Source organism: Thunnus thynnus, chromosome 14 (assembly GCF_963924715.1).
Source record: "Thunnus thynnus chromosome 14, fThuThy2.1, whole genome shotgun sequence".
Taxonomy (NCBI): Eukaryota; Metazoa; Chordata; class Actinopteri; order Scombriformes; family Scombridae; genus Thunnus; species Thunnus thynnus.
Window position 1 is genome coordinate 29,124,405 of NC_089530.1, and position 26,514 is coordinate 29,150,918.

General features: G+C 39.8%; 1 protein-coding gene across 2 annotated transcripts; it reads left to right on the plus strand.

The window, feature by feature from the left end:
* The first annotated feature begins 602 nt into the window (after positions 1 to 602).
* LOC137197440 (kinesin-like protein KIF20B) lies at positions 603 to 26,452 on the plus strand. Of its 2 annotated transcripts, XM_067610846.1 has the most exons (27): positions 603 to 711; positions 4,144 to 4,252; positions 5,962 to 6,051; positions 6,307 to 6,429; positions 6,644 to 6,782; positions 7,288 to 7,492; positions 7,914 to 8,167; positions 9,111 to 9,222; positions 10,081 to 10,152; positions 11,044 to 11,190; positions 11,725 to 11,887; positions 12,105 to 12,254; positions 12,870 to 12,995; positions 13,326 to 13,465; positions 14,090 to 14,210; positions 14,808 to 15,000; positions 15,397 to 15,530; positions 16,706 to 17,182; positions 17,545 to 18,707; positions 19,934 to 20,072; positions 21,391 to 21,513; positions 21,658 to 21,718; positions 22,326 to 22,451; positions 23,650 to 23,780; positions 24,277 to 24,432; positions 24,657 to 24,794; positions 26,216 to 26,452. In XM_067610846.1, exons 2-27 carry the CDS (start codon positions 4,145 to 4,147, stop codon positions 26,435 to 26,437), a joined length of 5,013 nt encoding a protein of 1,670 aa, XP_067466947.1. In that variant the 5' UTR covers positions 603 to 711; position 4,144; the 3' UTR covers positions 26,438 to 26,452. The 2 variants fall into 2 exon arrangements, with proteins under 2 accessions (XP_067466947.1, XP_067466946.1); XM_067610845.1 differs by lacking the exons at positions 603 to 711; positions 4,144 to 4,252; positions 5,962 to 6,051; ... (1 more) ...; positions 6,644 to 6,782; positions 7,288 to 7,492 and having other exon boundaries at positions 8,040 to 8,167; positions 14,090 to 14,207.
* Positions 26,453 to 26,514: the final 62 nt, after the last annotated feature.

Sequence of the window (26,514 nt, forward strand, 5' to 3'; positions counted from 1 at the left end):
TTTAAATGTACAAAAAGAGGGTTTAACTTTTAACACCTTACATTTATGTATATAAAATGTGGCCAGCAATATGATAAGATTACAGAGAAAAAATTTGTTGTCCAATTCTCTCCCATAATTTGTAAAACCAAACAAAACATCCTTAAAACAAAGAGAAAAAAATTCTTTAACTTTGTTAACCAGTAAATATCTATTAGGAAGAGACCATATTTTTCCCCAACATAAATCCTGAACAAACGCATTCCAGGTCGTAATTACATATGGAACATTACATACTTCAACACAAATGCTTATCTGACAGTTATACTATGTATGTATGTATGTATGTATGTATGTATGTACGTATATATTTTGGTCGACTTTCATTTCATATCAAACTTCTTGTTTTGTCTCGCTGGTTTGGTTTAAATTTACACTGTGTCAATTTTTTGACGTCATGTTAGTTCTGTTCCACCCTCACGCTAAACTAAATCAGTTACCGTAAACACACCATTATCATCGAAACTATGGTGAATCATCGGATTTACCGACCATAAATTGGAACCAATGAATGCAGCACAGAAACGACGCGTGCGCAGAAGCTGCTTGAATCCGATTGGTCCGTTTCAAACTCAGACCGCGGCTGTGTTGTTGTGTTTAGCTTAACGTTAGTTAGTACACAAAAGAGTATTCTTCTGTTCCCGTAGCTAATGTCCCAAGTATAACTGTCAGGTAAGTATGTTTGTTCAGTACTGTCGCAGTTAGAGTGTCATCATTGGGTTATTTTCAGACAAGTAAACAGACATTTGTTAAACTATGTAACAATTATGAGTGGATAGGTGCGGCTGCTTGTCAGGTAAAACTTTCAGGCTAAGCTAACCAGCTAATAAGGCTACTTAGTAAGTTACGTAGTTTGACCACGAAACGTTCCGCTTTTGGTGCAGTGAACATAACTTCAGACTATTCAAAATATATAGAAGCTAGCGGGTAAAACAGTTTTTAGCGTTAGTAAAATGAGCAATGCCGAATTCACGGTGAGCCCCAACGGCTTCTAAGTGTTTGCTTTCACAATTTTTCAAGTCTGTCTTAAAACAGTAACGTTAGTCAGGACAGGTGCCCAAATCAACACTGAAACATGTTTTTCTTGCTGTAATCATTCCTCCTGTGACCAACAGGAGATCACTTTCATAATGCACCTGTAAGTGCCAAAATCCAGCCCCCCTTAAAATATATTTAAAAGCTAATATGAAGCTTCAGCCGTCCAAATGAAGAGATGTCAAATGAAGAGATATGTTTCAAGGTTACAGTCTTTTAGTGCCAAAGTCCCTCTTTTTATTACTGTACTTCAACCGCAGCTCAACATCTACTTGATATGACTGACTCAGACTGCTGAAGCCTCATATAAGCTTCACATCAACTTTTAAATGCATTTTTGCACAAAATAACTATGTGGAGTCAAGGAACAGAGGATGTATCAGGCCTATTGTACAGACTGTAAAGCCCCTTTAGGGGGTTTACATACTGGGCTATATAAATAAAATTAACTTGACTAGACTTGGCCACATTGTGGATATTGGGATCTTTTAATATCCAGTATGAACAGGGGGGATGATTACAATGAGGAGTGTGAGGAGTTACTTTGAGTGTTCATTTGGACACCTGACTGTCCATAAAAGTCTGTTGATACCCAGTGCAACACATAGTGCCAGATTTTTGGAGGAAGTTACAAAGACTGAGGACCTGTCCAGGGAGCTAAACCATATTGCAACATAGCTACACTAACCTTCTTAATTTTGCCTTTGGTGGAAGACACCCCAACTCAACTCAAATTTATTTATACAACATTTCACACACAACACAGTTAAACCAAAGTGCTTTACAGCACACATAAAAGAAGGAAACAAACACATCAGACGAGAAGAAAAAGAAACAAAATCAGAATGACGATCAATAAAAATGATGATAATGATAATAATAGTAAAGGCACATGCTCACACAGAGGCCATAGTGGCAACACAGACCTACAGAGACTTCAGGAGAAATACCTCAGCTGGTTAAGTTAGGCATCAGGGTGCAAAATTAACTTTTTTGTCCACCGGCCAAATGGCTAGTGAATGTTAAAATTTTACCACTCACTCAATAGAATACAATAGTTTTTTTGGCAGGTGAGTGAAGCAAATCTACCAGCTGCTTGCGTATATGACCAGCATTTGGCTGGTGTTAATTCTGTGCCTCAGGATTTTAAAATAAGTCCTGTAGCCAACAGGCAGCCAATGAAGGGAGGCAAGAAGATGAGTAATACGCCCCCTCTTGTTTGACCTTGTCTTGCTGCTGTATTTTGAACCAGTTGGAGATGGGACAAACAAGACTGAGTGATACCAAAATATAATGAGTTACAAAAATCAAGGCGGGAGGATATGAAGGCATGGAAGACTTTCTCCAGGTCAGACGTACGGAGGATTGATCTGAGTTTGGAGATGATGTGGAACTACACGAAGCTTAATTTTACTACCTGATTGATTTGTTTGTCAAACTTCTTTAATTCTGAATTGAATATGACTGCAGGATTTTTTTGCGTGTGATTTAAAAGATGGAGTTAAAGGGCCAAGATGAGGAGAAGTAATGTTGGTCAAATGCTGCGGTCTCATTGAGCTGGAGAAAGTTTGCAGCCATCCAGGATTTGATGTCTTCTAGGGGGAGGTAGATCTGTGTATCTATGTGAAAAGTGCCCTGAGATTACTTCTGTGGTGATTTGGCGCTCTACAAATAAATTGACTTGACTTGAAATGTTGTGTTTTTTAATAACGTGACCTAGTGGAAGCAAATAGATGGAGAAGAGGACTGGACCAAGTATGGAACCTTGAGGGGACATCACAGGAAGTGAGGGCAGAGGAACAAGATGAATTACTAATAGAGACACTGAAATATCTGGTTGACAAATGAGAAGTTTACCAATTTAAGGCAGAACCAGAGACCCCCACCCATTTATTTAACCTGTGAATGAGAATAGAATACTCTGCTTCTGCTGGTAGAGGACGGAGCAGTTACCTGAGTCAGCAGCTAGATGACCTCCTGGTCATTGGTTATTCTCAGTAATGCAGACTCATTACTGTGAAGAGCTCTGAAACCTGATTGAAATTTTTCAGAAATGAAGTTTTGAGCCAGATGGGACTGCAGTTGGTTTAAAAACTACTACTTTTAAAGGATTTTAGAGAGAAAGTGAAGTTTGGAGATTGGTCTGTAATTACTGAGGACTGAAGGATCTCCATTCTGTTTTTGTTTTTATTCATTTATTTATATAGTGTGGGATGGGACCAATGGTGCCAATAACTTCTTTGAAGAGTTTAGTTGCAATAATGTCAAGAGAGCAGGTGGAGGTCTTTATAGAAGACATAATATGATGAAGTTCTGGTAAAGTGACCTGCAGTGTTCTCAGAGGAGATGGAAAGACTATTTACAGGTGGACTAAAAATTAGCACCAGCCACCAGCCAAATGCTGGTAAAATATTTAAGTGTCTGGTAGATTTGCTTCACTCAGCAGCCAAAAAAAACAACCGTAATCTATTGAGTGGCTGGTAAAATTTGAACTTTCACTAGTCATTTGGCTGGTGGACAAAAAAAAGTTAATTTTGCACCCTGATGTGAAATACTTACTGTCTCTAAAGAAGTTTAGATGATTCTCACATTTAGATACAGAAGCTTTAAGCAGGGATTTAAAGTGGAGGAGGTGACAGAGTTTAACACATTAAAAACTACCCTGGGATTATGACTGGGATGATAAGATTTTGTCAGAATTTGAAATGAGATCTGCAATTTATCCCCCTTCCACCTCCGCTCTGCCCTTCTGCATACATGCTCTCCTGATATCTCTGGTATTACTGTCATAAAACCACAGTGAGTATCATTTTCAGTTGTGGAAAACAAGTTTAAAACCATTAAAAACAAAATGTACTTACCAGACCTTTTCCTAGGCGACCAAAATGTTACAGTTAACTTTATGGCTGCAGCAGCCGTAGTAAGAAATGACTGCCCTGTGATCAGATAGGTGAAAATCTTCTATCACAGGGTTGGAGATACGGAGACCTGAGGAGAGGCCTCACTTGGACAAAGTTGGTCCACTTGACCTTTGCTCACTTTGAAGCCGTCCTTACTTATATGTTGCAGGATGATGGAATCATGCCTGAACAGCGAAGCTGACAGACGGGAACAAGTAGAGGTCAACGATTTGAAGAGAGAGCTCTCGTCCGATTGCAGCACCCTACCAGACCCACAGGTAGGCCGAGTAATGACAGGGTGAATTATACAGTAGATACCACTATAATGACTGAATATCTAACAGAGAGAACGCTTTATTTAATCATTTATTGTGAAGTCATTTCACTTTTACCAAAGTTCACAGACAGCTGAGTTGAAGTGCAGCGCCTGTTCAAAATGTGTCTCTCTGGTGAGGTGTGAATGAGTTCATACACCGACAATATGACAGAAACTAACATTCTACTGTACACAGATGTTAGAAATATTAAGTACTCTAATAGTACATGAATGTTCTTTTCTCACCTCAAGTAGTGTAAAATAAGGGATTCATTAAAAAATAAAATAAAGTGGATGAATCATTTTGGGTCATATTAGGCTCCTAGATGGTTCTTATTTTCTCTTCCTTCAGTGTGGCTTTGAGTAGGTATGTTGAATGTCGACAGTTCAACCGCTGCTCACGCTGTGTTTGCTCAAAAGATTTGTGCTTAAACTGTAGTGGCGCCACAGTCTTGGAGCATATGAGACAAATTGGTTTTGAATTGCCCGTGGCAGTTTTTCTCTTCATTTTATGTGTGTACAGTCTACAGACATTGTTAGTTGGGCTCTGGGTGCTTCCAAAACATGGGTGACCTGCGATCAAAAATGTAGCTGAAAGTCTCCTGCGTAGTCACTTGATGCTGCTGCTGCTGCTGATCTGCTACACGTGCTGCAAACGCTACGCTTTCTGTCTTGACACTGAGTAAGAGCTGTCTACTTTTCTCTTTTTTGAGCATTTTTCCTCTGACTCGTGTCACGCCTCATCTCTGGTCTCTCTCTGTCATGCTGGAGCCCCTGCACAGAGCAGAGCGGCATGCTGATCGCTGGTTTATTCAAAGTTTATTAATATTAAACGCATCATGTGTCCAAATTGCACTAAATTCGACAAGGCACTCCTGTTGTTCCCCAGCAATGCTCCCGCCAAATGTGGAGTTGATCGGATGAACAGTTGATGAGATACGTGAAGGACATACAGACAGTTTCCTTCCTTTAGTAGACAGATATATGCAGCTGTGGCATCAATTATTAAATAATAATTTAAAGACATAACTGTCAAAAAGGAGACTGAATCATGATATATTTTAACATATTACCGAAGCCAGTTGTTCAAACATTGATGGTTTTTACCTCTCTAGCTTGTTTCAACAACCAGGAAACTACATATATTATAAGACCTGAGATACACAGCCTACCTCTACCTGAGCAGCGCTGTGCATCACTGAACAGCTGCGGCTCGCACACGTTTAATCATTAATATCATATAAAATATAATTTCATTGATATTTAGTTTAGAAAGATACAGATACAGGAAGTGTAAAAATATATATATTTTTTAATGTTTATGACGTTCTACAGATATAGACATTGGAACTATAGTGACAGGTGTAATGTTGCTGGTATGATGTCAGTATGACTATCAACAGATCATCTACACTGTCTAGTTTTACTGAGAACCACTCGCGTCGTGTGGAAAAACTAGGCGAGATGCTGAATGTCTAGATGACGCGGCTCACGCTGGCGGTGTGTCCCAGTTGTAAGCTTTTGATAGGAAAACTAGATAAAACCAGTGAAATCAGTTTGCGTGACAGACATGTCTATATGGTCGTATTTCTGAGTCATTACCGTGTTTTTGAGGTCACGAAAAGTCTTAAAAGTTGTAAAGTTGTGATTTAACCTTGATGTGTTGTGCAGCACTCCAGCACCGAGGAGAGAGAACACCTGCAGGTCTACCTCCGCATCCGACCTTTCACCTCAGCAGAGAGCGATAATGGCGAGTCACAGGTAAAGACAAGAGACGCAGAGAAGTATTTGGTTGAATTTTGACTGTGGCTGTATATTAATACACAGTAAAAATGACTCTGCTTCATCTACAGGGAGTAGATTAGAGAGTTGAATAATGTTTCAAAGTACTGACTAACTGGAATCTCTTGATAACTGCACTTCATTAAATTACATGTTAACAGAAACAGAATAATTCTACACTTTTTGTCTTGACCGTCTCTCTCTCTCTCTTTTTTTTTTTAATGTTTTTAACAGGACTGTGTTACCATCGAGCCTCCTGACACAGTTCTGCTGAAGCCTCCCAGTTTGTCCCTCTCAGCCAGGCTCAGCACCGATAAACCACTTCTACAGACTGGACAGCGCTTCCAGTTCTCTCGGGTCGGTGTTTCCTGGCAGATCAAACTGTATTAACTACAACTTACTGTAGTTTAATGAAGAACTACTTGCACAGGTTTTATTGTCACTTGTATATGATCCATTTCAGTCTCCTTCCATTTATTTTTGGTCCCAAAAAACAAGGTGACTGGTCAGAAAAGGTTAAGAAATAAGTCGTAGTGTTTAAGTTTCTACTCTTTGTTTTTTTTTCCAATAGGTGTACGGTCCCGACACAGCACAGAGAGAGCTGTTTGAAGGCACGGTAAAGGATTTGGTGAAAGATGTTCTGGAAGGAGGAAACTCTCTGGTTTTCACTTACGGAATCACCAACGCCGGGAAAACCTTCACATTCTTGGGTCTGTTTCACATTCTTGGGTCTGTTTCACATTCTTGGGTCTGTTTCACCGGGGGGTGACAGATCAGTGTAAACAGCCACACCTTGCAAGATTTTCAGATAATCAAGTTATGCAACCTTTGTGTTGCAGAGTTCAATTTGTTGATCATGAATGGTTAAAGTAAATATTGCATCATGCACCTTAGACGCAGCTGAGTTTCTGCCCTGTGTGTGTTCTCTACTTACATGAAGCATCTAGTAGGAATAATCCATACTTGTAGTTTTTTATTTTTTTAATTCTTGCAGAGGAATGATCACAATAGCCTGCTACACATATGACATTTTGCAACTGTTCTGTGCAACTGTAAACCTTATCAGGAGGAAAAACAGTCTCATATCAGTGCGATTACATGCACCAGTTTATAGACACACGCCTGAGGAACAAATAACCGTTTATATATATTTCTGTCTGAAAATGTAACGGTTATAGAAGAACCGTCCAACAAATATGTCTCTTGTCACTCCAGGTCCGGATGCTGATGCCGGTATCCTGCCCAGGTCTCTGGACGTAATCTTCAGCAGTATCGATGAAAAGGTTTTCACTGGGATGAGCATCAAACCTCACCGCTGCCAAGAGTTCACAAGACTCACCAGGGAGCAGCAGGCGGAGGAAGCTGCGTTCAAGAGAAACCTCTTCAGACAACTTAAAGAGGTACCGTTTTGTCACCAGAAGTTCAGACGAATGAGACTTAAAAAATAACAACATCAGCGTTTATTGATACATTTCAGAATTTTATTTTTCATATTAAGACTCTTAGAATAACAGCAGAGCAGCAACTGTACTGTAGACTATATATTTTTAAAGAATATGTGTGTCTTTGATGTATTTTTAATGTTTTTTCTTTGCATTATAGAGTGAGAGGAGCAATGCCAGCCTGTTGAACTCGACCAATAAGACGATCCTTGAAGGCAAGATATTGATTTATCTTTTTATCTGTTCTGGTTATTAGTTATTAATGCAGCTGCAAATCTTACAAAGAACCCAATTAGATAACATAATTCTGAATATACTATTTAATGTCATGGCATGAAGGGTATTTGAAGAATAAAGTTTCTACTGTTACTGCTTCTACTACAGCGAGTGCTACTACAGGGCGATGACTTTGGATGTTTTTGTCTCTGCTGCAGGCTCCTCTGTGCTCGGGACGACTGTAGCAGCAGCAGCAGCAGAAGAAGAAGGAATTAGCCTGGAGGTAGAAACAGACACTAAATTCTCTGTTTGGGTTTCTTTCTGTGAAATCTACAATGAGAACGTTCACGACCTCCTGGAGGTGGTGCCCAGCCGAGCCCTGAGGCGGACTCCTCTCCGCCTGTCACAGGACGTCAAAGGCAACACATTCGTCAAAGGTTTGTGGACACGTGAGAGAAGACTTGAGCTGGATTTATTTTAGTTTTAAGAAAATATTTGAATAGTGGCAAAATATTATAGGTACTGCAATGAATCTATTTCTATCAACTTTTACTTCTTTTTCTTTTTATCGATACCTCGGCCAATTACAGAAGCTGGGATGCAGAATTTCTTTTTTTTTTTAATAAGCAAATTTAAAATGTGCATGAACAAAGGTGGATGGATACGTACACACACAATGTATTTGGCCTTTTGCATAAATTGTCATGTGGGTCACATTTTTGTAAATGTTTTGAAATCAAACTGTTTCTGTTTTTATATTTCAGCGTATGTTCAATGTGAGAATTTATTGATCAGCTGTGTGCATTATAAATATTACAATACAAGTAGTGAAAATAAATACTGTACATGTGCAGAAGTGAAGAGTTTAGTTGTGCAACTTTGCAGCCTTCAATGCAGTAGAATCATGACTCATCAAGAGTTATACTGAAGTAATTTATTTCTTATACATGATTCATTTATGGTTAAAAGTTACATTTCTGTTCTATCTGTGACAAAAAGTTAAAGTTTAGCCTTTTGTTTCCATCCTGAAGTGTTTTTTTTTTTTTTTGTTCTGAAAGTCTGAATGTTTCCTGCTGGGGGAGCGAAGGTGGTTTAACATTATTGTAATTTCTCCAAGGATTTTATTTATAGATGCACGTCGCTAAACCTGCTTTTTTTTATCCTAATGAACCTTCTACATTTTCTGAAAAGCAATTCATTTGAGACATTTCCTGTGCAGCGTTGACCAATGAGCAGTCATGACTTAAGTTTACCTTCTGTAACAGCAGAAGAAGAACACGCCAAACATGATGGCAAAAAACAACAACAACATATAAAATAAAGAGTGCTTTATTCAGTCAGTTTACTTGAACATCCTGTTTATGTCTCATTTGTACTCAGATCTGCGTTGGGTTCAGGTGAACTGTGCTGAAGAAGCTTACAAGGTGATGAAGTTTGGCAAGAACAACCAGAGCTTTTCCTCCACCAGACTCAACCAGCTGTCCAGCAGGAGGTGAGGACGACAGCGACCTTTACAGTTTCAAACAGCAACTTAACATTGACAGTAAACATTAAATAAGTATAAATCCCCAGAGCACCGACCGGTCAGCCGATATCGTCCTATCAGAGTTATAATGTTATCATGTATATGTTAAAGTTATAGAGGCTACGTTTGATCCTTTTTCTTAATTCAAGTTAAATATATACATATATTATGTATAGTTATTTATAGTTATTAAATTCCCAGTGAAGTTTACTGTTTTATACATTTATACAACATTAAAGTTTACTGTTTGTCACAAGTGTTTGATAACCACATTTGAGGAATCACTGCAAAAAAAATGTGTGTTCATGTATATATGAGATTATCAGCCGATATATTGATATCAAAACTTTTTTTTCTCCCTAATATTGGCATCAGCACAGGCTCCAAAAATCCAGTATCTGTCAGGCTCTGGTATGGAGTAAAACTGTCAACCTTTTGTGCTCCGATAATCAGACTAATATGCCGTTTTGACTAATTTTACTTTGTATTTGAATTGTTTAACGTATTATAGTCTTTCTCTTTTTGGCCCCTTTTTCAAGCCTCTTCTACCCTCCCTAACGACATAATCTGTCCTCCCCCTTTTATTTTATTTTCTGGCACTTGCTTAAACATGCCGCGGGGCATTTTGTGTGGGAACAAAGGTTTCATTTACTCCTGGTTGCACACATTACTCACAAGTAGCCTAACATGTGAGTAACGCCTGAAAGAATAGTGCGAAACATATTGTAAACAGTGGTTGTCGTCGTTAAACACATCTGGTTTTTTCCACTCACACAATCTTAACATGTATCTTCCGTTTTCCTCCTTCTCTCTCTCTCTCTGCAGTCACAGTGTTTTCTCCATTCGCATTTTGAGGATTGAAGATGTGGGAACTCCGAGAGTCCACACAGTCAGCGAGTAGGTGAAAATCTGATTTGAATGAAACTTGAAATATGCTCGTGTAACGGGGGACTATATTAGCCTCACAGTTTATAATAAGACCTCCTGTTAAGTTTCTTTTATATTGCTGATAATAGTGACAGCCTACAGTCTCTACGCTGTGTTGGGATGATGATGATGATGGTGGACTAACAGCGAAGACACCCAGACGCTCCGATTCAATGATGTCTGTTTATTGCTTACAAGCACTTTGGGATCTGGGGGATACAAGCCCGGTCTGAATAAAACTATTTAATATAAATAAAATCAAAGGAAACTTACAACACTAATAAATGATTTCTGTGATGAAGCTTAATAACCGTTAAATAACAAGTTACAGGGCCGATGGAGAAACCTTGACCAGGATCAAAAACTCACTATATTACAGATTATTGATACAGATGAATCAGTTCACATAGATAATCACTCTGAATGTCAATATAATTATAATTAGTAATAAAGTCTCAGGTCAGTTATACTGGGGGATACAAGCCCGGTCTGACTTGTTTCCATGGTGATGGGCTTTATAGCTGCATCGTTACCGTGGATACTATGTAGCCAAGTATTAAATATAAGATAACAGCATAAAATAATGAAAATAACACAAATATGTACACCTTACAACTATTAAATAAAGATAAATTAATGACAAAATTATATTCTATATTAAAAAATGTTGCTATTAGACATAGTGACCATTTAAAGCACAACTAATGTATTAAATGTAACATGCAAGAGGCAGATGTTACACAGGAAATAGAACGTGGTTGTGAGTTTGTCTGGACAGTATGGTTGTGAAAGTGAACGTTACAGCATGTTTTAGAGTTTTTTTTATTCTGTATGTGGATAAAATGTGGTGTTTGTCTCCAGGCTGTGTCTGTGTGACCTGGCCGGCTCCGAGCGATGCGCCAAGACGCAGAATAAAGGAGAACGTCTAAAAGAAGCGGGAAACATCAACACCTCGCTGCTCATCCTGGGGAAATGCATCAACGCGCTACGACACAATCAGCAGGCCAAGTGAGATCATAACTTGTCTTCACGATCGATAGAAGTATAGAGAACGATGAATCAAAGGACAACATGAAAGAGTTGCTCAGTTTACATCAGACTCAGCAACTCTTTAGAACCTTTTCAGCCTTTTTTTTAGCGCTAGTTTTGGTTTACTTTATGGTTGTCTTACTGCTGTTTTCAGCAAAAAACATTAATAAACCCACTGTACACAACCTTCCCAGCTGGAAACACCAGACAGACAACATTTAGGGACTAGCTGGTGAAGAAAGTGGACCATCTAGCAGCTAAAGAGCCAGATATTTTTTCTCAGGAGTTGGTGGAGACCAAACCAGAGCTAAAAGCTTTTTGCTAACTCCAGAACAACTTTATATGTTAGTGACATGTGGTGACTTTCTGTTTGTCATCTTGTTTTTGCTGTCCTTCCTCCCCCTAGTGGCCAAAAATGGATTAATAATGCACCTTTAATCTTTTTAAAATAACTTCCACAGCACATATATCATAAAGTAAGCTAAGCCGTTTGTATGTCTGCTCCTTCCTCAGGCTGCTTCAGCACGTCCCCTTCAGGGAAAGCAAGCTGACCCACTACCTGCAGGGCTTCTTCTGTGGTCGAGGTAAAGCCTGTATGATCGTCAACGTCAACCAGTGTGCCTCCATGTACGACGAGACTCTCAACGTCCTCAAATTCTCTGCTGTGGCACAGAAGGTGCTTATCTTATATCAGCATGTGTTTCCTCTTTTTTTTATAATAAAGCTGCAGATCATGCCGACACACACACACACATTATGTGAATAACCAAACTGTCACATACACATCAGATTCAGGAACTAGCTAAAATTCGTCAATATGCTGACATCTTTTAGGAGGAAGCTGTGTTAATGGATATATTAGTAATTTTCTTGCTTCTCTTATCTGTTTCCAGGTCGTGGTTCTGCCCACCAGGACCCTTCCCATCATAGCCCAGAGGTCTGCCAGCGAGGTCTCCTTCATCAACGGCGGTGAGACGAAGACTCTTCGCGGCAGCAGGAGGAGCTCCCTGATTGGCTGGGAGAGTAGCCTGGAGGATGTACAGGTGGGATCGCTTTATGAGGTTATCTCTTAAAGTTTAATTGAAAAATCATTTAAATATTGAAACTAAGGGTGTAAAAATTCAATAAGATGCAGCGATATATCTTTTTGAGGAGGTTGGATGAATGAGTCTAATGAAAAACTGCTTCAATAAGCACATCGTCTTTCCATCCACTCCCTGTTTTTTTGCCTTGGGTTGATTTTTTTTTTTTTTTTTTTTTTTTGTGAGAAGGAATGACAGGCAGCAGTAATTAGCCAGATGCAATATGTTCCTCATTAGCTCCCACTGTGGTAATAATTCACATTAGTTTTTTCAGTGGGAACGTCTGTAATTATTCTGCAGAACAGAGCAGGAGAGTCTTATCTTTGAGTCCTGATCTGACGCAAGAGAAACTCTGCTGTGATAAGAACTTTATGACCCTCGTAGAAAAATGTGAGGATTTATGTGTATCAGATAATTTATATATATTTTATTATCACCACACACGACCGAGAGAGTAAAGTTAACAGTGCAGATTTTATATCTACTAAATATCTGTTATACAACTTTTTATTACAAAGTTGATATTTTTGATACTTTTACATGACAAATATACTTTTTTTTTTTTTTTTTGTCCAGGAGGATGAGGATGATGAGTATGAGGAAGGAAAGAGCGTGATGGAAGACACTATGGATCAAAGCGGTGGTGAAGAAGACGGCGATGAAAATGATGATAAAATTCTCATCAGTAAAAAGACGCACCAGGTCGGTTCCTTTAAGTGTTTTTAACAAACAAGTTGCCATTAATTGATCAACATATCAATAAGATCATCTTATTGTAATGTCAGAATAGAAAATGGAAAACAGAAATGATCAATAATAAAAATACGTGTAAGGACATTAGTGGAAATTAAAAATGCTCAAGTGGAAAAATAAACAACTTTCTGGAGAAAACTCTGTTTTTACCTAAGTTTATTTCAGTCTTTCTGACTTACTTTCATCAGACAGGAAGTCTGGAAGTAAGAAAGGTGTAAATGTATAAATTTGGAGGCCTTTTATTTATTTATGGTTCGATCGTGTGTTCACGTTCTGCAGAAGCAGACCACGCTGCTGAAACAGCTGCAGGTCCAGCTGAAGAAGGAGCGAGCGGAGAGCCTCCTCATGGAGGTGCGAGTCAGAGACGAAATCAGCAGAGAGTTCTCCGAGCTCTTCTCTGAAATGCAGAATGACTACAAGTGAGACTTTTGATGTGTTTTTTTTCCTTTTTTTTTTATACACGTATCCAGGAAACTATATCAAAGCCTGCATGTGGTTTTCACTACAGTTCGCTGCCTGGGGCCTAAGATTAGCTGTTGGGTTCTTGTTGTGGGAGCTTGTTTTTATTCGGGTGTCATTAAAGTCAATCTGATATAAATTTGTTTTCATCAGCACCATTTTTTGCCACTTAAATAATGTAATGAAATATTTTTACCCTTTCAGACTGTGTGAGTCAGTGTAAGAATGATACTCTCACAGGCCGTAGTTAATTATATATAATAACTTTTAGACTTTGAAAAGAAAGAAATGGACTTTAAGGAACAACAGATATCATCCATTTGTGATTGATCTTCGACTTTTTTTTTCTTACATGTCTTCAAAACAAAACATCTCCCAGACGGAGCTTTTAGAGAGTTGTCTTGCTGTGAAAAGAATATTTGCTGGTGTTAGATTGATGTAAATATGATGTAAATATTATAGTCAAACAAGCTGTGTGTGTGTGTGTGTGTGTGTGTGTGTGTGTGTGTGTGTGTGTGTGTCTGTGTGTCTGTGTGTCTGTGTGTCTGTGTGTGTGTGTGTGTGTCTGTGTGTGTTTGGTTTAGTGACCGCCTGGCGAGGGAGAGAGAGATCCTGGAGGAACAAGCTGAAAGGAGGCTGGAGATCTTCAAGAACCTTATTGACAAAATGGTCACCGATGGATCCAGTCCGGACGCACAAGCCGTGGTAATACAGCCTCTTTTACTGGGATCACACTAAATGTATTAAACCCCCAGTCTACCCAGTTACTTATTGTGTCGTTATATGTTAAAGGAATAGTTTGACATTTTGAGAAATACGTTTATTCGGTCCTAAATGTTAAATATTCATTGATGAGACTATGCTGAGGCTTTGACAGGAATCTTACTGCATGTTGTATATTTCAAACAACATTCTGGTTCTTCTGTTACACTCATAGTTCAAACAAACGCATCCTTTTTCTCAGTATCAGAGTTTCCTTAATTACTGAGTGTGACCTGGTTCTGACCTTCTCCCGCCTGCAGCTTTCCATTGAAATAATAATGATGCCTGTTGGAACGGCTTTATTTGCCGTGAGAGCAAAGGGACTGACAGTTGTTTGATATCTATATTCTCTATTAATTACCCAAGTAGAGATTTGTATGTCGCTACTGAAGCAGGTATGGGTTAAGTATCATGTTTCAAGATGCTCTTGACAGATGTGGTCTCAGAGCTCCGGGGCAACAGACTCGGATGTTCTGAATGCGGGGATGTGCTCGCTAATCTCCCAGACTAATTTCTCTGATGTTTTCTTCCTCGTGCAAGGGCAACTCTCTGGACTCCTACTCGTCTGACTTGGCCGGCATGAAGAAGGTCCCCGAGGCTGCTCGTAGCTGTCCGGGTTCAGGCCGAGCAGGACCTCAGGGAGACGGATGCGACGCCGTAGAGGAGCCGGAGGTTTCGGAACTGAATGAGCACCGGCGGAAAGTTCAAGAGCAACTGGCTCACAAATCCGCAGGTAAGAACACAGTGTTGTATCTTTGCAGATGTACCATCAGGGACTTTTAAAGGACAGGGTCACAATTTTTCAAGTCTGTCGTAAAACAACAGTCAGGTGCCCATATTTTTTTTCGTTTTGTGGGTTTCTTCTTCTTTTTTCTTTTTAGATATTGTGTATTTATTTATTTATTTAATACATGTTTGCACAGAAGGAGGACTGTGGATTGTGCATTATGAAGGGATCTTCTAATGGTCAGTATGAACAGGAGGAATGATTACAGCAAGAGAAACAGGTTTCACTGATCATCTGGGCTCCTGACTGTTGTTTTAAGACTGACTTGAGAAATTTAGAACGTGTCCTTTTTGCCTAGTGTCCACATCCTGTTGTATCTCTTAAATCTGGGCTATTTCGTAGGTAAATCCAGCGGAGTAGAGGATGAGGAGAAAAGGAGTCTTCTCTCTCAGCTCCAGGAGAAAACATCAGAGGTGGCCCAGCTGGAGAAACAAGTGGCTGAACTCGGGAGTTCACGTGAGGGAGAACGGCTGCAGGTAAGCAGCACATAACCTGGAGGAGCTGCTCAATACTTTGAAGGAGGAGAAGTGATGTCATGAGTTTATCACTGAGGGGCGTGTTGAGTTTAATTATCGTTATCTCCTCTTGCAACATTTGGTGTTGAGGTTTGTTTTATCTGGAGAATTAAGTATTAATTTCCACCAGTTCCTCTTATTATTGTTATAAAACTCTATTGATTCATCTACAGGCATCTAATGTCGACCAGTAAGCAGGTCCACAGGATCAGTTAGAGGTTAATGTCTTTCCATTTCACTTTGTTTACTCACATCTCAGTGACACTCTGTACATCCAGGAGAGTAAATAACTCAATGACCTGTTCATGAGCTCATCTTTCTAACATCTGGACTGTTGCTGCCCTACTTAATATTAGCCTGATGTTCGTTGTAGGGCTTTTTATTGAGAGAGAGTATAATTTAGACTATTATTAACCCAATATGAATGTTTTGATTTTACTAGGACATGACTGCAGTTCTCAGGGTGGGCAATGTTCTATATTTTAATTACATTCAGAATAGAGATACCATTTCTATATATACCGCAGTGAAACATCTGATGGTATCGATATCGCCAACCAATTCCATTACAGTGATTAGCGTTGTTTATAGACGACACCGTGAACACAGAGCAGTGCTCCCGCCTTCATCAGCAGTTTTATTTGTGGCCAGTAAGAGTCCAGTATAGCTGTTATTATGATCTGAATTTCTCTGTCTTTAAAAAAATAATGTAACTGTTAACACCCAGCAGATAACACTCAGTATAAAGTTCTTGCACTCCAGAAATCAGTCGATCAGTTTCATCAGGAAAAATTTATGAATTTCCAAAATATGAATGGATGCGTAAAATCTAAGAGACGACGACACTCAGCTGCATTTCCTGTCAACTGTCTTAAAGTTTGAACAACCTGCTATTGTTGACAGAGTTTAAACTGTTCCTCATATTTATTTTGCAGTCCAACAAAGCTGCAGTACACAGCGAATAAAATACATTTACCAAATTCACATCATACCTGGAAGGTATGACATCCTAACACTGATATACTTTAGGAAATGGGCAACAGTAATGTATATATCGGCTCCTTCAATCTAGACTTTCTATGACAGTTGTTGTTGTTTAAACACTGAAACAGCAACTCATCAATACTTGTATCCAGGAGTTGTCAGCTGCCCTTGAGAGGGAGAAGAAAGCCAGAGAAGACGCCCTGGCTGCGTTGGAGTACCAAACCATGGGGAAAGAGGAGGCAGTTGCATCCTTAGAGGAGGAGAGAAAAGCAAGAGAGGAGACCCTCATCACCCTCAGAGATCTGAAGCAAAGCAAAGAGGAAGTGATGGCGTCCCTCGAAGAAGAGAGGAAAGGCAGAGAGGAAGTTGTGGCGGCTCTCGAAGCTGAGAGGAGAGCCAAAGAGGACGCGGTCACAGCTCTTGCAGAAGAGAAGCAAAGCAGAGAAGGAGTACTCGCTGCTCTCGGTGAAGAGAAGATGGGCAAAGAAGAGGCTCAGTCTGTCCTGGCGATGGAGAGGAAGGAGATCACCAAGCTGGTTGAGGAGAGAGAGAAAATGCAACAGGAGGGTGACGCGCTTCGGCAGGAAGTCAGAGAGCTGACTGACAGGTTGAACGCCACAGAGCGCCAGGTAAACCCGACACCCTGAAACTAACTAAACTAACAATGAATATTGCTAAAGCTTGAGAGGGCATGTTTCTTCTAGTGAGGAATCACATTTTAGTGCTGAGATGACAATGTTATAGGAGAAAGTTTATATTTTAGCTCTTTTTTTCAGTGCCTTACATGGTCTTTTGAGTTTTGTGTTAAAGGACGGGTTCACAATTTTTCAAGTCTGTCTTAAATCAATAGTCAGGAGCCCAAATGAACAGCTTTACCAGTCCACATTATTCAAATAAAGAAAATATACCAGAATAATGGTCACTTATGTTTCATTAAATCGACTTACTGCTGCAAGACTAAAAGAAATGATATTTGTGGAAATCACTACAGGTGACCAGCGAGACGGAGAGAGCTGAACAAGCCTTAGTCCAACTACAAGCTGCCCAAACACAACTGGATGAACACGGCAAAGAGATCCAGGAGAAGACTTCCCAGATCCACACCCTGACTCAGGAGGTTCAGGGCCTGAAAGAGGAGCTGGGGACCACAGCGGCATCGTCTGCTGGTGTCGATGAACAGCTGAGAGAGGAAGTGTCTGACCTTAAGAAGAATCTGGCCGAGGAAAAGGACAAAAACGACAGCAAGCAGAAACAGATAGTGGAGCTGCAGGATGAGCTAGCACAAGCAAAAGAACAGCTCGCTAACAAACAGCTGATGTCAGACCAGCGACTGGAACAGCTCACCGAGAAGCTGAACCACCAGGAAGCAGCTTCCAAACAACAACTCGAGGAGCTGAGAAAGAAGCTTCAAGAGCAAGAAGAGACGTCGCGGCTCGAGTGTGAGGAACACGCCTCCAAAGAAGAAGTGAAACAGCTGAGAGCAAAGCTCGAAGAACAAACACAGGCCTCTGAGAAGCAGGTGGAGGAGCTCAACGAGAAGCTGCAAGAACAAGAAGTGATGTCACGAAAGCAGCTGGAGGAGTTAAAAGACAAACTGAGTGAAGAAAAAGCAACATCTGACCAACTTCTCAACGATCTGAAGCAGCAGCTCAGTGAGCAGGAGCAGACTGCAGAGCTGCTGAAGACCAGACTAGAGGAAGCTAAGTGCAGAAGATCAAACGGTGCCTCTAGCTCTGCCGCCGAAGAGGATCTCAAGAGGTTGAACTCTGACCTCCAGACTGAAGTCGCAACCTTGAGGGAAAAAGTCGCCAACATGGAAGAAAAGAAACCAAGTCCTGGTGATGACAGTGAAGCCTCTTCAGAGACGGAGAAAACACTAAAAGAAAAAGAAAATGAGCTGGCAGAGTCTAAGAAAGCGTCAGCGGAGAGAGAAGCGGAGCTGCAGAAGAAGCTGCTGGAAAAGGAGGCGCAGGTAACATCCCTGCAGAAGAGCCTGAAGGAGGCGCAGGAGCGGCGGGAGGAGGAGGAGAGCCAGGCGGTACAGGAGGCCCGGCGCAGGGAGGCGGAAAGACGCAGGGAGTTGCTGGCCGTGGCGCACGAGGCCATCGCTCAGAAGGATGAAGAGCTGGAGAAGAGAGCCGAAGAGATCAGCAGGTAACCGTTCATTTCCTTTTTTCTGTATAACAAACACTCGTCAACAAAATAAGTCTGTTTTAACACAACAGCCAAAAAGAAGTCTTGCTTCTTCTGCATGCTATTTTGCTGCTTGCATGCTATTTCAAGTCTGTCTTAAAACAACAGTGAAGCCTGTTTTTCTTGCTGTAATCATTCCTCCTGTTCATACTGACCATTAGAAGATCCCTTCATAATGACCTTACAATGGAAGTGATGGAGGACAAAATCCACAGTCCTCCTTCTGTGTAAAAAATGTATTTAAAGTTTATCTGAAGCTAATATGAAGCTTCAGTGTCCAAATGAGTCAAATCAAGTAGATATCTTTCAACGTTACAGTCTTTTTAGTGCCAAAGTTCCTCTTTTTGTTACTAAACTTCCACCTGCAGCTCAACAGGGAAACACTGTCCGAGGAAACACAAAGAGGGAATTTGATGCTAAAAAGACTGTAAATGTGTCAGATATCCACTTGATATGAGTAACTCAGACTGCTGAAGCTGAAGAGAAGCTTCACAGAGACTTTTAAATGCATTAAAAGCACATTTGAAGGATCTTTTAATATTCAGTATGAACAGGAGGAATGATTACAGCGAGGAAAACCTCTTTCACTGTTCATATGGACACCTGACTGCTGGTTTAAGACACACTTGAAAAACTGAACTTACTACTACTTATTGTAATTATAGGATTCCCAATAATTGAATTCTATTTGACATCAAAACCATTTCTATAAAGTATAGTATAGTTGCAAAATGGCCATAAAAGATGAAAAAAGGCCTTAAATAACATTGTTGCTTAGATCAACACTGAATAAATATATAATATATATAATAAAGTTATTATTATTATTATGTGCCCCTTTAATTTAACTGTCAGAAAGCAGTCTGTCTAAATTGGAATATGTTGTTCTGTTATACTGGAGTTGTTTGTTATCGTCTCCTCTCTGAGATGATCAAAACAAACAGTGCAGACTCTGAATTATCTTGTCTTGTTCTATATTCGACTATATTATTCTGTCATTGTGAAATACATCTTTTCTTCCCTTTCATCTCTCCGTGAGCGCCCCGGTTTCCGGGGGAAGGTTGTATTAATCCATCCATCCTCCCGCTGTATTAAAGAGTCTGAGGAGCAGTGATGTTGTTTGTACTGTGATGTACTATCCTGTCTTTTTAAAACACCGGTAGCAGTTCATTGTTATTTTGTCCCAGACTAAAGGTAAATGCCAAGCAGGACTCGGAGAAAGTCAAGAGCCTCGGCCTCGACCTTCAGAGGAAAGAAGACGACACCTCAGACCTCCGAGAGAAACTAGCCGACTACAAGAAGCAGATCCAGCAGGTCCAGAAAGAGGTACACGCACCTCATCATAGAGTAAACAGCTGTCTGTATGCAGCAGTAATATCTATTCATCTTCTTCAAATCGCAGTATGGTTTCTGAAACAATGTTAACGCTCAGGTGGTCACATTTATAATGCAGCTTCTGTATGTTTTTGGCCTTTCAGCCACAACACGCTGCCATTCATCAGAGCGGATATATATGAAAACAAGCCAGTCGCACAATATTCTGTAGTTTTATTGATGTTAGATGAGTTTTCACACACAATTTTCTCCACAATATAAAACTGAAATACTTTATTTTTAGTGCCAAAGTAGAACTTTCCATGACACTGAAGAGGGCTGCAAGAAGAAACATTTTGTTCTAACAATAAAGTTCTTTAAGTTTTGCACAAGTTTTGACCTTTTTAGACTTTTTTCCTTCTTCACCCACCTTTTTAAAGTAGGTGAAGTTGTGTCAGAAGTCTCTGCTCCAGTGTTGCTCTGTTCATTTTACAACATCATCACTGAGTGGAATTTAATCTGGGGCAACGTATTTAAACGATACTCTAATTATATAATCATTTTTTTAAGAATAAAATGTCCAAATTCTTTGATTCCTGCTTCTCAAATGTGAATATTTTCTGGTTTGTTTAGTCTTCTGTGACAGTAAACTGAGTATATTTGGTTTGTGGACAAAACAAGACATTTGAGGACGTCACCTTGGACTTTAGAAAACAGTGATTGACATGTTTCACCTTTTTCAGGCCCAAATAACTAATAGAGTAATCAAGAAATTAATTGACAGATTATAGATAATGGAAATATAGAATACACGTATCCCAGTTAGATGTGGTATCAGATCCTTTCTGTCTGTCTCTTCTGTGTCCGAATTAAAGCAAAGCCAGTTAGAAATGAAATGCATCATTAAATATTCATTTTAAGTCGATTGCTAGTAAATATAAGCAATTAAATACATTCACCAGTAAGTTTCAGGCCAGTTTCTCTGGCAAAAATAGATCTGAGGTGTAAAATGTGCTCACATAGTAGATTATTTAAAAAAAAAACTTAGAGGGATTAAACTGTCCTCAGATTGCACTCTGCTTTAGATTTTTTACATTTTCATGCTTGTTTGGAGATCTTTTATAGTCCAGAGAAGGAGCAGTTCTCTATATTTAGCTGAAAGTGTAGTTTATTTGCAAGTTGGAGAAATTAAATGAAGGGAAATACAGAACAGCTGCAGTACTGGAAACGTATTAGACACTAACAGCACACAGCTTGAATTCCTTTTATCTGTAATGTTGTGAAAACCTTTTATTTACAGTAGATTGTGTTTTTCTTTTCCCCCCTAAAGATCTCAGCCATGAGAGAAGAGGAGAAAGCTTTGAGGCAAAAGTTGACTGATGCAGAAAAAACGAAGAAGCAGCTTCAGTCCGACCTGGCCAACAGAGACAGAACCATCCAGCAACTCAAAGTGGTGAGATGATCTTTCTCTTTCACTGCAGAGTTTTTACAAAAATAAATAAAGTTCTGAAGGCTTCGGCTCAGTTTGCTCTGGAAGAACAGCATCCTGTTCAGCACGCACCTCCCTCTGACTGCTCTCCTCCTTTCCTCCCTCCAGGAACAATCATCCGACACCAAGTCTGATCAGACGCTGCAGCTCTACCAGAAAGCCTGTAAAGGTAAAAATAAGCCTGTATGCTTCACTAGAGAAAAGTTCTGCTCTTAAAATCGGCCTGATCACATCACTCTTCTGTAGGACTGTGCCTAATAATTATATTCATTAATCAATATTATTTTCCCATTATACCATCATAAATTCCCAGATCTTGTAAATGTACAATGATATAAAACATAAAAGCAGCAAATCCTCACATTTGAGAAGCTGAAATCAGTGAATGTTTGGTATTTTGGTTTGATAAATGATAAACTATCGACGCCTGGCTACAAATAGAGCAGCAGGTCATAAAGCAGAGTAAATATGAGACATAAAAACATTTCTTTATCAGCTGAAATTTCATTTAAGACTTTTGTGTTGTCAGTAGAGGTCATTCAGGGTTGCTGCATGATGGGAAAAACCCAAAAATGAAACTCTCAACCCTCAAGTGTTTTCTAATGAAAGCCTTCCAGTAAAACACTGAACCTGCCCTGCAGCTGATCTCTGACCTGTCTGCAGCGAAAAGATAAATACCTGATTAATTAAATGTATTAGTATGAGAGCCAGGGTGGTGTTCTGCTTGTAAATATGTACCTGTGTGTGTGTGTGTGTGTGTTTCTGTTGATTTGCAGATCTGGAGGCGAAGGAGAGCATCATGGAGGGAATGCGTTTGGCTCTGACGGAACAGGAGGAGACGCAGGACGAGATGGAGCAGGTCCTGGAGGAGAAACTAAACCTCATCCAGGAGCTCACCGGTGGTAAGAAACACACAGGAGCTGAATACAAATCAAAGAGAGAAGATAAGCAAACATGGACGCTGTGAAAGCATGTAGATTTCATTGTTTTGCATTTAAAAAAGCGGTCTGGCCTGCAGAGAGTTTAGACTAATCCTCTTATTCTTGTAAACTGCAGAGAAATAAAAATGTTCATGACATTAAATTGATAAATGAGACTAGAATAAACCTGTATTCTCTCACCGCTACAAGACATTTGGAAGCTAAAGTCAGATCAGTAAGTCAACCAGCGTTACAGGAAACAAACACACAGGATGTAGAGTGTAAAGTACGGAACATCAGAAGAAGATGTGCACATGAGAGGAGATACGATAAAACACCAAACGAAGCTTTGTTTGGTCCTTATTGCATTCTGATTATTACTACAAAAGAAAAAAAAGAAACAGGAAGGAAAAAGAAACACACGCTTGGCAGGAAGTGAGCTCACAAGCTTGCCACACAGATAATATCTGCGTGTGTGGCGTTTAGGGAGCATCAGTAAATTGTAGCGTCTACTGATAGTCTGCATGAGAGGCGTTTAGGCAAGTTTATTTGTGTAGCGCATTTCAACAGCGAGGCAATTCAAAGTGCTTTATATAGAGTATAAAAGGCATCAAAACAGAATATAAAAGCAACACAAGTAAAAAGACATCAAAACAATTAAAAAGTGTTAAATTTGGAAATAAAAAGAAGCTAAAAGGGAATAAGACAGATAAAACAAGAGAATAAAAGCTTAGGGGATGGGGATTGTTCTCTCTAGGTATTCTGCGTGTGAGGCGTTTAGGGAGCATCTGTAAATTGTAGCGTCTACTGATAGTCTTCATGAGAGGCGTTTAGGGGACGGGCAGTTGTTCTCTCCAGGTATTGAGTTATGAACGGGAGCTGCACTAGTCTTCTCTAATTTGGAAAATTGATTATTTTGAGAAATTCTTTTAAAAGCAAAACCTCCCAAAGCACCAGTTTTCATTTAGGTAATTAGTCAGTTACAACGTTTTTATATAAATCGATGTAGTTGGTCACTTGGGCAAAGACATTAGATTTATATTTATAAAAACAAAAAGAAAGAAAAAAAACTTGAAGACTTGATTAACGAAGAGAAAATTACACTAAAAATTCTTCTTGGAATGTAAATATTAATCTTGTTGAAACTAGTGTCTTGTTCTTTTGGTTTTGATTATTTCAGAGGTTGAGAAGCTGAGAGGAGTGTTTCTGCAGCAAGACCGTGGAAACAATCCGCTCTGTCAAACAGACAACCCATCAGATGACCTCAAAGCGGCCAAACGCGAAGCTGCTCAGGCTCAGGAAAGCTTAAAGGTAAACGAAGGGGATTTATTTACAAAAGTTGTCTTAGATGGTAGGACCAGAAATGTGTCTTCTCTAATGAAGTTTGAGCGGAGGAAACATTAAAAAGATGACATTGCAACAGGAATATTGCGATAATTTAATACATTTACTAACTGTTTTTGAAGATTCGCAGCTACAAAACTGGTGCAAGCAACTGTACATCCTTCTTTTGCATTCCTCCCTTGCAGTATTTAAGGCAGATCCCCAAACAAAAAGCCCTGAAAAATGTCAGTGTTTAGACCAGTTTTTGTTTTTTTTTTTTTTAAACAAGGAATTATAATTCATGAACAACTCCCCCCTGATCACTTGGATGTGTTCTTGCCCTTGAATAAAAACTAGTTAGACTGAAATCTGTTGTCAGATTTAATAGCCTTTCTTATGATTTTGTTACAGACAACTGCAGATTAGTTTTATCAGGTGTTCCAGCTCAAACAATTTTCCTCTTTAAAAATCAACTTGTGTGCAGCTGTGTACAGAGAAACACCAGACCGAACGTAAAAAGTGGCTGGAGGAGAAGCTGTTCCTGATTGGCCAAGCTAAAGAAGCAGAGGACAAGAGGAACCATGAGATGAGGAAGTTTGCAGAAGACAGAGAACGCTACACTCGGCAGCAGAGCCAGCTGGTAAGAAGTGGTTGCGAAACATGAACGTGCCAACAGCTGAGCCAAAATACAGCTAAAATTAGCAAACATATTTTTAATTTAGCCAACATATTTGCTACATTGGTGCACTGATATTCCTGTTTAACAGTTTCACTTTGTCTCTTTTTCTTATTCACACACATACAGTGCACCACCAGTAATTTCCACCATACAGTGTTTTGAAAGTACATTTCCCTCTTTGTCAGGAGTCCCTGACGTCCCAGCTAGCAGAGAAGGAGCAGACCATGGAGCATTGGAGGAAGGAGAGAGACACTCTGGTTGCAGCTCTGGAGGTCCAGCTCCAGAAACTTCTCTCCAGCCAGGCGGAGAAAGACAAACAAGAGGTCGGTATAACATAAAGATGATGAGACTCGTACTGGATGCCTTTTCCATCAACTAGACTCATCGTTCAGTTATAACAGATTGATCTGAGGTTGAGGAGGAAGATTAAGGAGGTGTTGTAATATAAGATGAAGATAATCCATAGGAGGTGTCTTTAGGCTTTAATGGACTATTCAACTCTGAGTATCAAAAGCTAAAAAAAAAATCTGCTCTGTCTGCTCTCTTGTGATTGAAATGTACGTTTCACCTCCGTACCCACTCAATCAGTCATGTCAAAGCAGTTGTTTCCCATCATCAGTCAAGGCAAAACACCTGCTGTGATGTTATTGATTTAGGTTTAGCCGGAGGGGGAAACACGACTGCAAGTTTGAACCTGTAGAGAACAAAACATCAACAGTTTGCTGCCCTCATTTCACACAGTGTTGATTTACCCTTCAGGTAGGATTATTTGGAGAGCAGAACCCTGATGTGGTGTAGAGAAAGGAGGTGAAAAAAATCTCTCAACCATCACTTTACTGAAACTTAAAAAAAAAAAAAGAAAACCTTAAAGGACCAGTGTTTAGGATTTAGCCGTGAGGTTGCAGATTGTAACCAACTGAATACTCCTTTTCCTCACCCGCCCCTTCAAGGCCAGTAGATCCCACTAAATATCACACACTGGCCCCTTCAAGGAATGTAGAAGAACTACGGTGGCCGTGAAACTTGCAAAAAACACGAAAGGCCCTCTCTAGAGCCAGGGTTTGGTTTGTCCATTCTGGGCTACTGTAGAAACATGGCCGTGCATAAAGGGCTCATTCTAAGCTAACGAAAACACAACGGTTCTTATTTTCATGGGATTATACACTAATTAAAACATACTTATTAATATTATATTCAATTTCTGCTGATATTTTTGCAAGTAGATCCCACTAAATATCACACACTGGTCATTTAAGGAATAGGGCAGCGTGTAATGTGCGTAGTTGAGCAAGCGGCAGAAAAGTGAGCGGAGCAGAGGAAAAGCTTAGCAATAAGTTATCAATCAGTCAGTTAATCTACAGTACAGGATCCAGTGTGTCAGTTAATCAATGCTGCAGCTTCTCAAGACCAACAAAAGTCTCGTCTGTTGCTTCCTCAACTGCTGGAAAAGTAAAGGTTAGCCCCGAAGTTAGCGACAACAAGTTAGCCTATCCTGACCAGGCTCACTGACCTTTTAAGGTGGACTGACCTTTAAGGTGGACCAGCTACACCAGCATTCAAACTTACTAACCCTAACCCTTTGAGAATCCTCACTACTGCTTGTAAAGTTAGAATGATGGTGTTTTAGTGTCTTCTTGTATTGCAGTAATGGTTCAAAACTCTGGATAACATTTTTGGTGAAAAGCATAAAATCAAAAAAGAGGGTGGAGAGAAAGTGTCACAGATTGAACACTTCCTCTTCCAGAGCGTTGACGGTGGCGGCGTCAGTGTGACAGAACTTCAAGCTGCTCTGTCAGAGAGAGAGACGGAGATCTTGAGACTGAAGGAAGAGCTGAAGGCTGCGACGACCAAACAGGAAACAACCGTACAGGTTAGTCTAAAAAAAAAAAAAGAATACGCCACCCCAAATCTGAATGCTCTTATAATTCAATTAATTAAAGCAGGAATCTCATCTCCTGCATCATAATCTATTTCTCTGGTGGTCCGAACAGCGTCAAAGAGAGCCACATACCAAAAATGTTAATGTTTATTTTATATTAATAA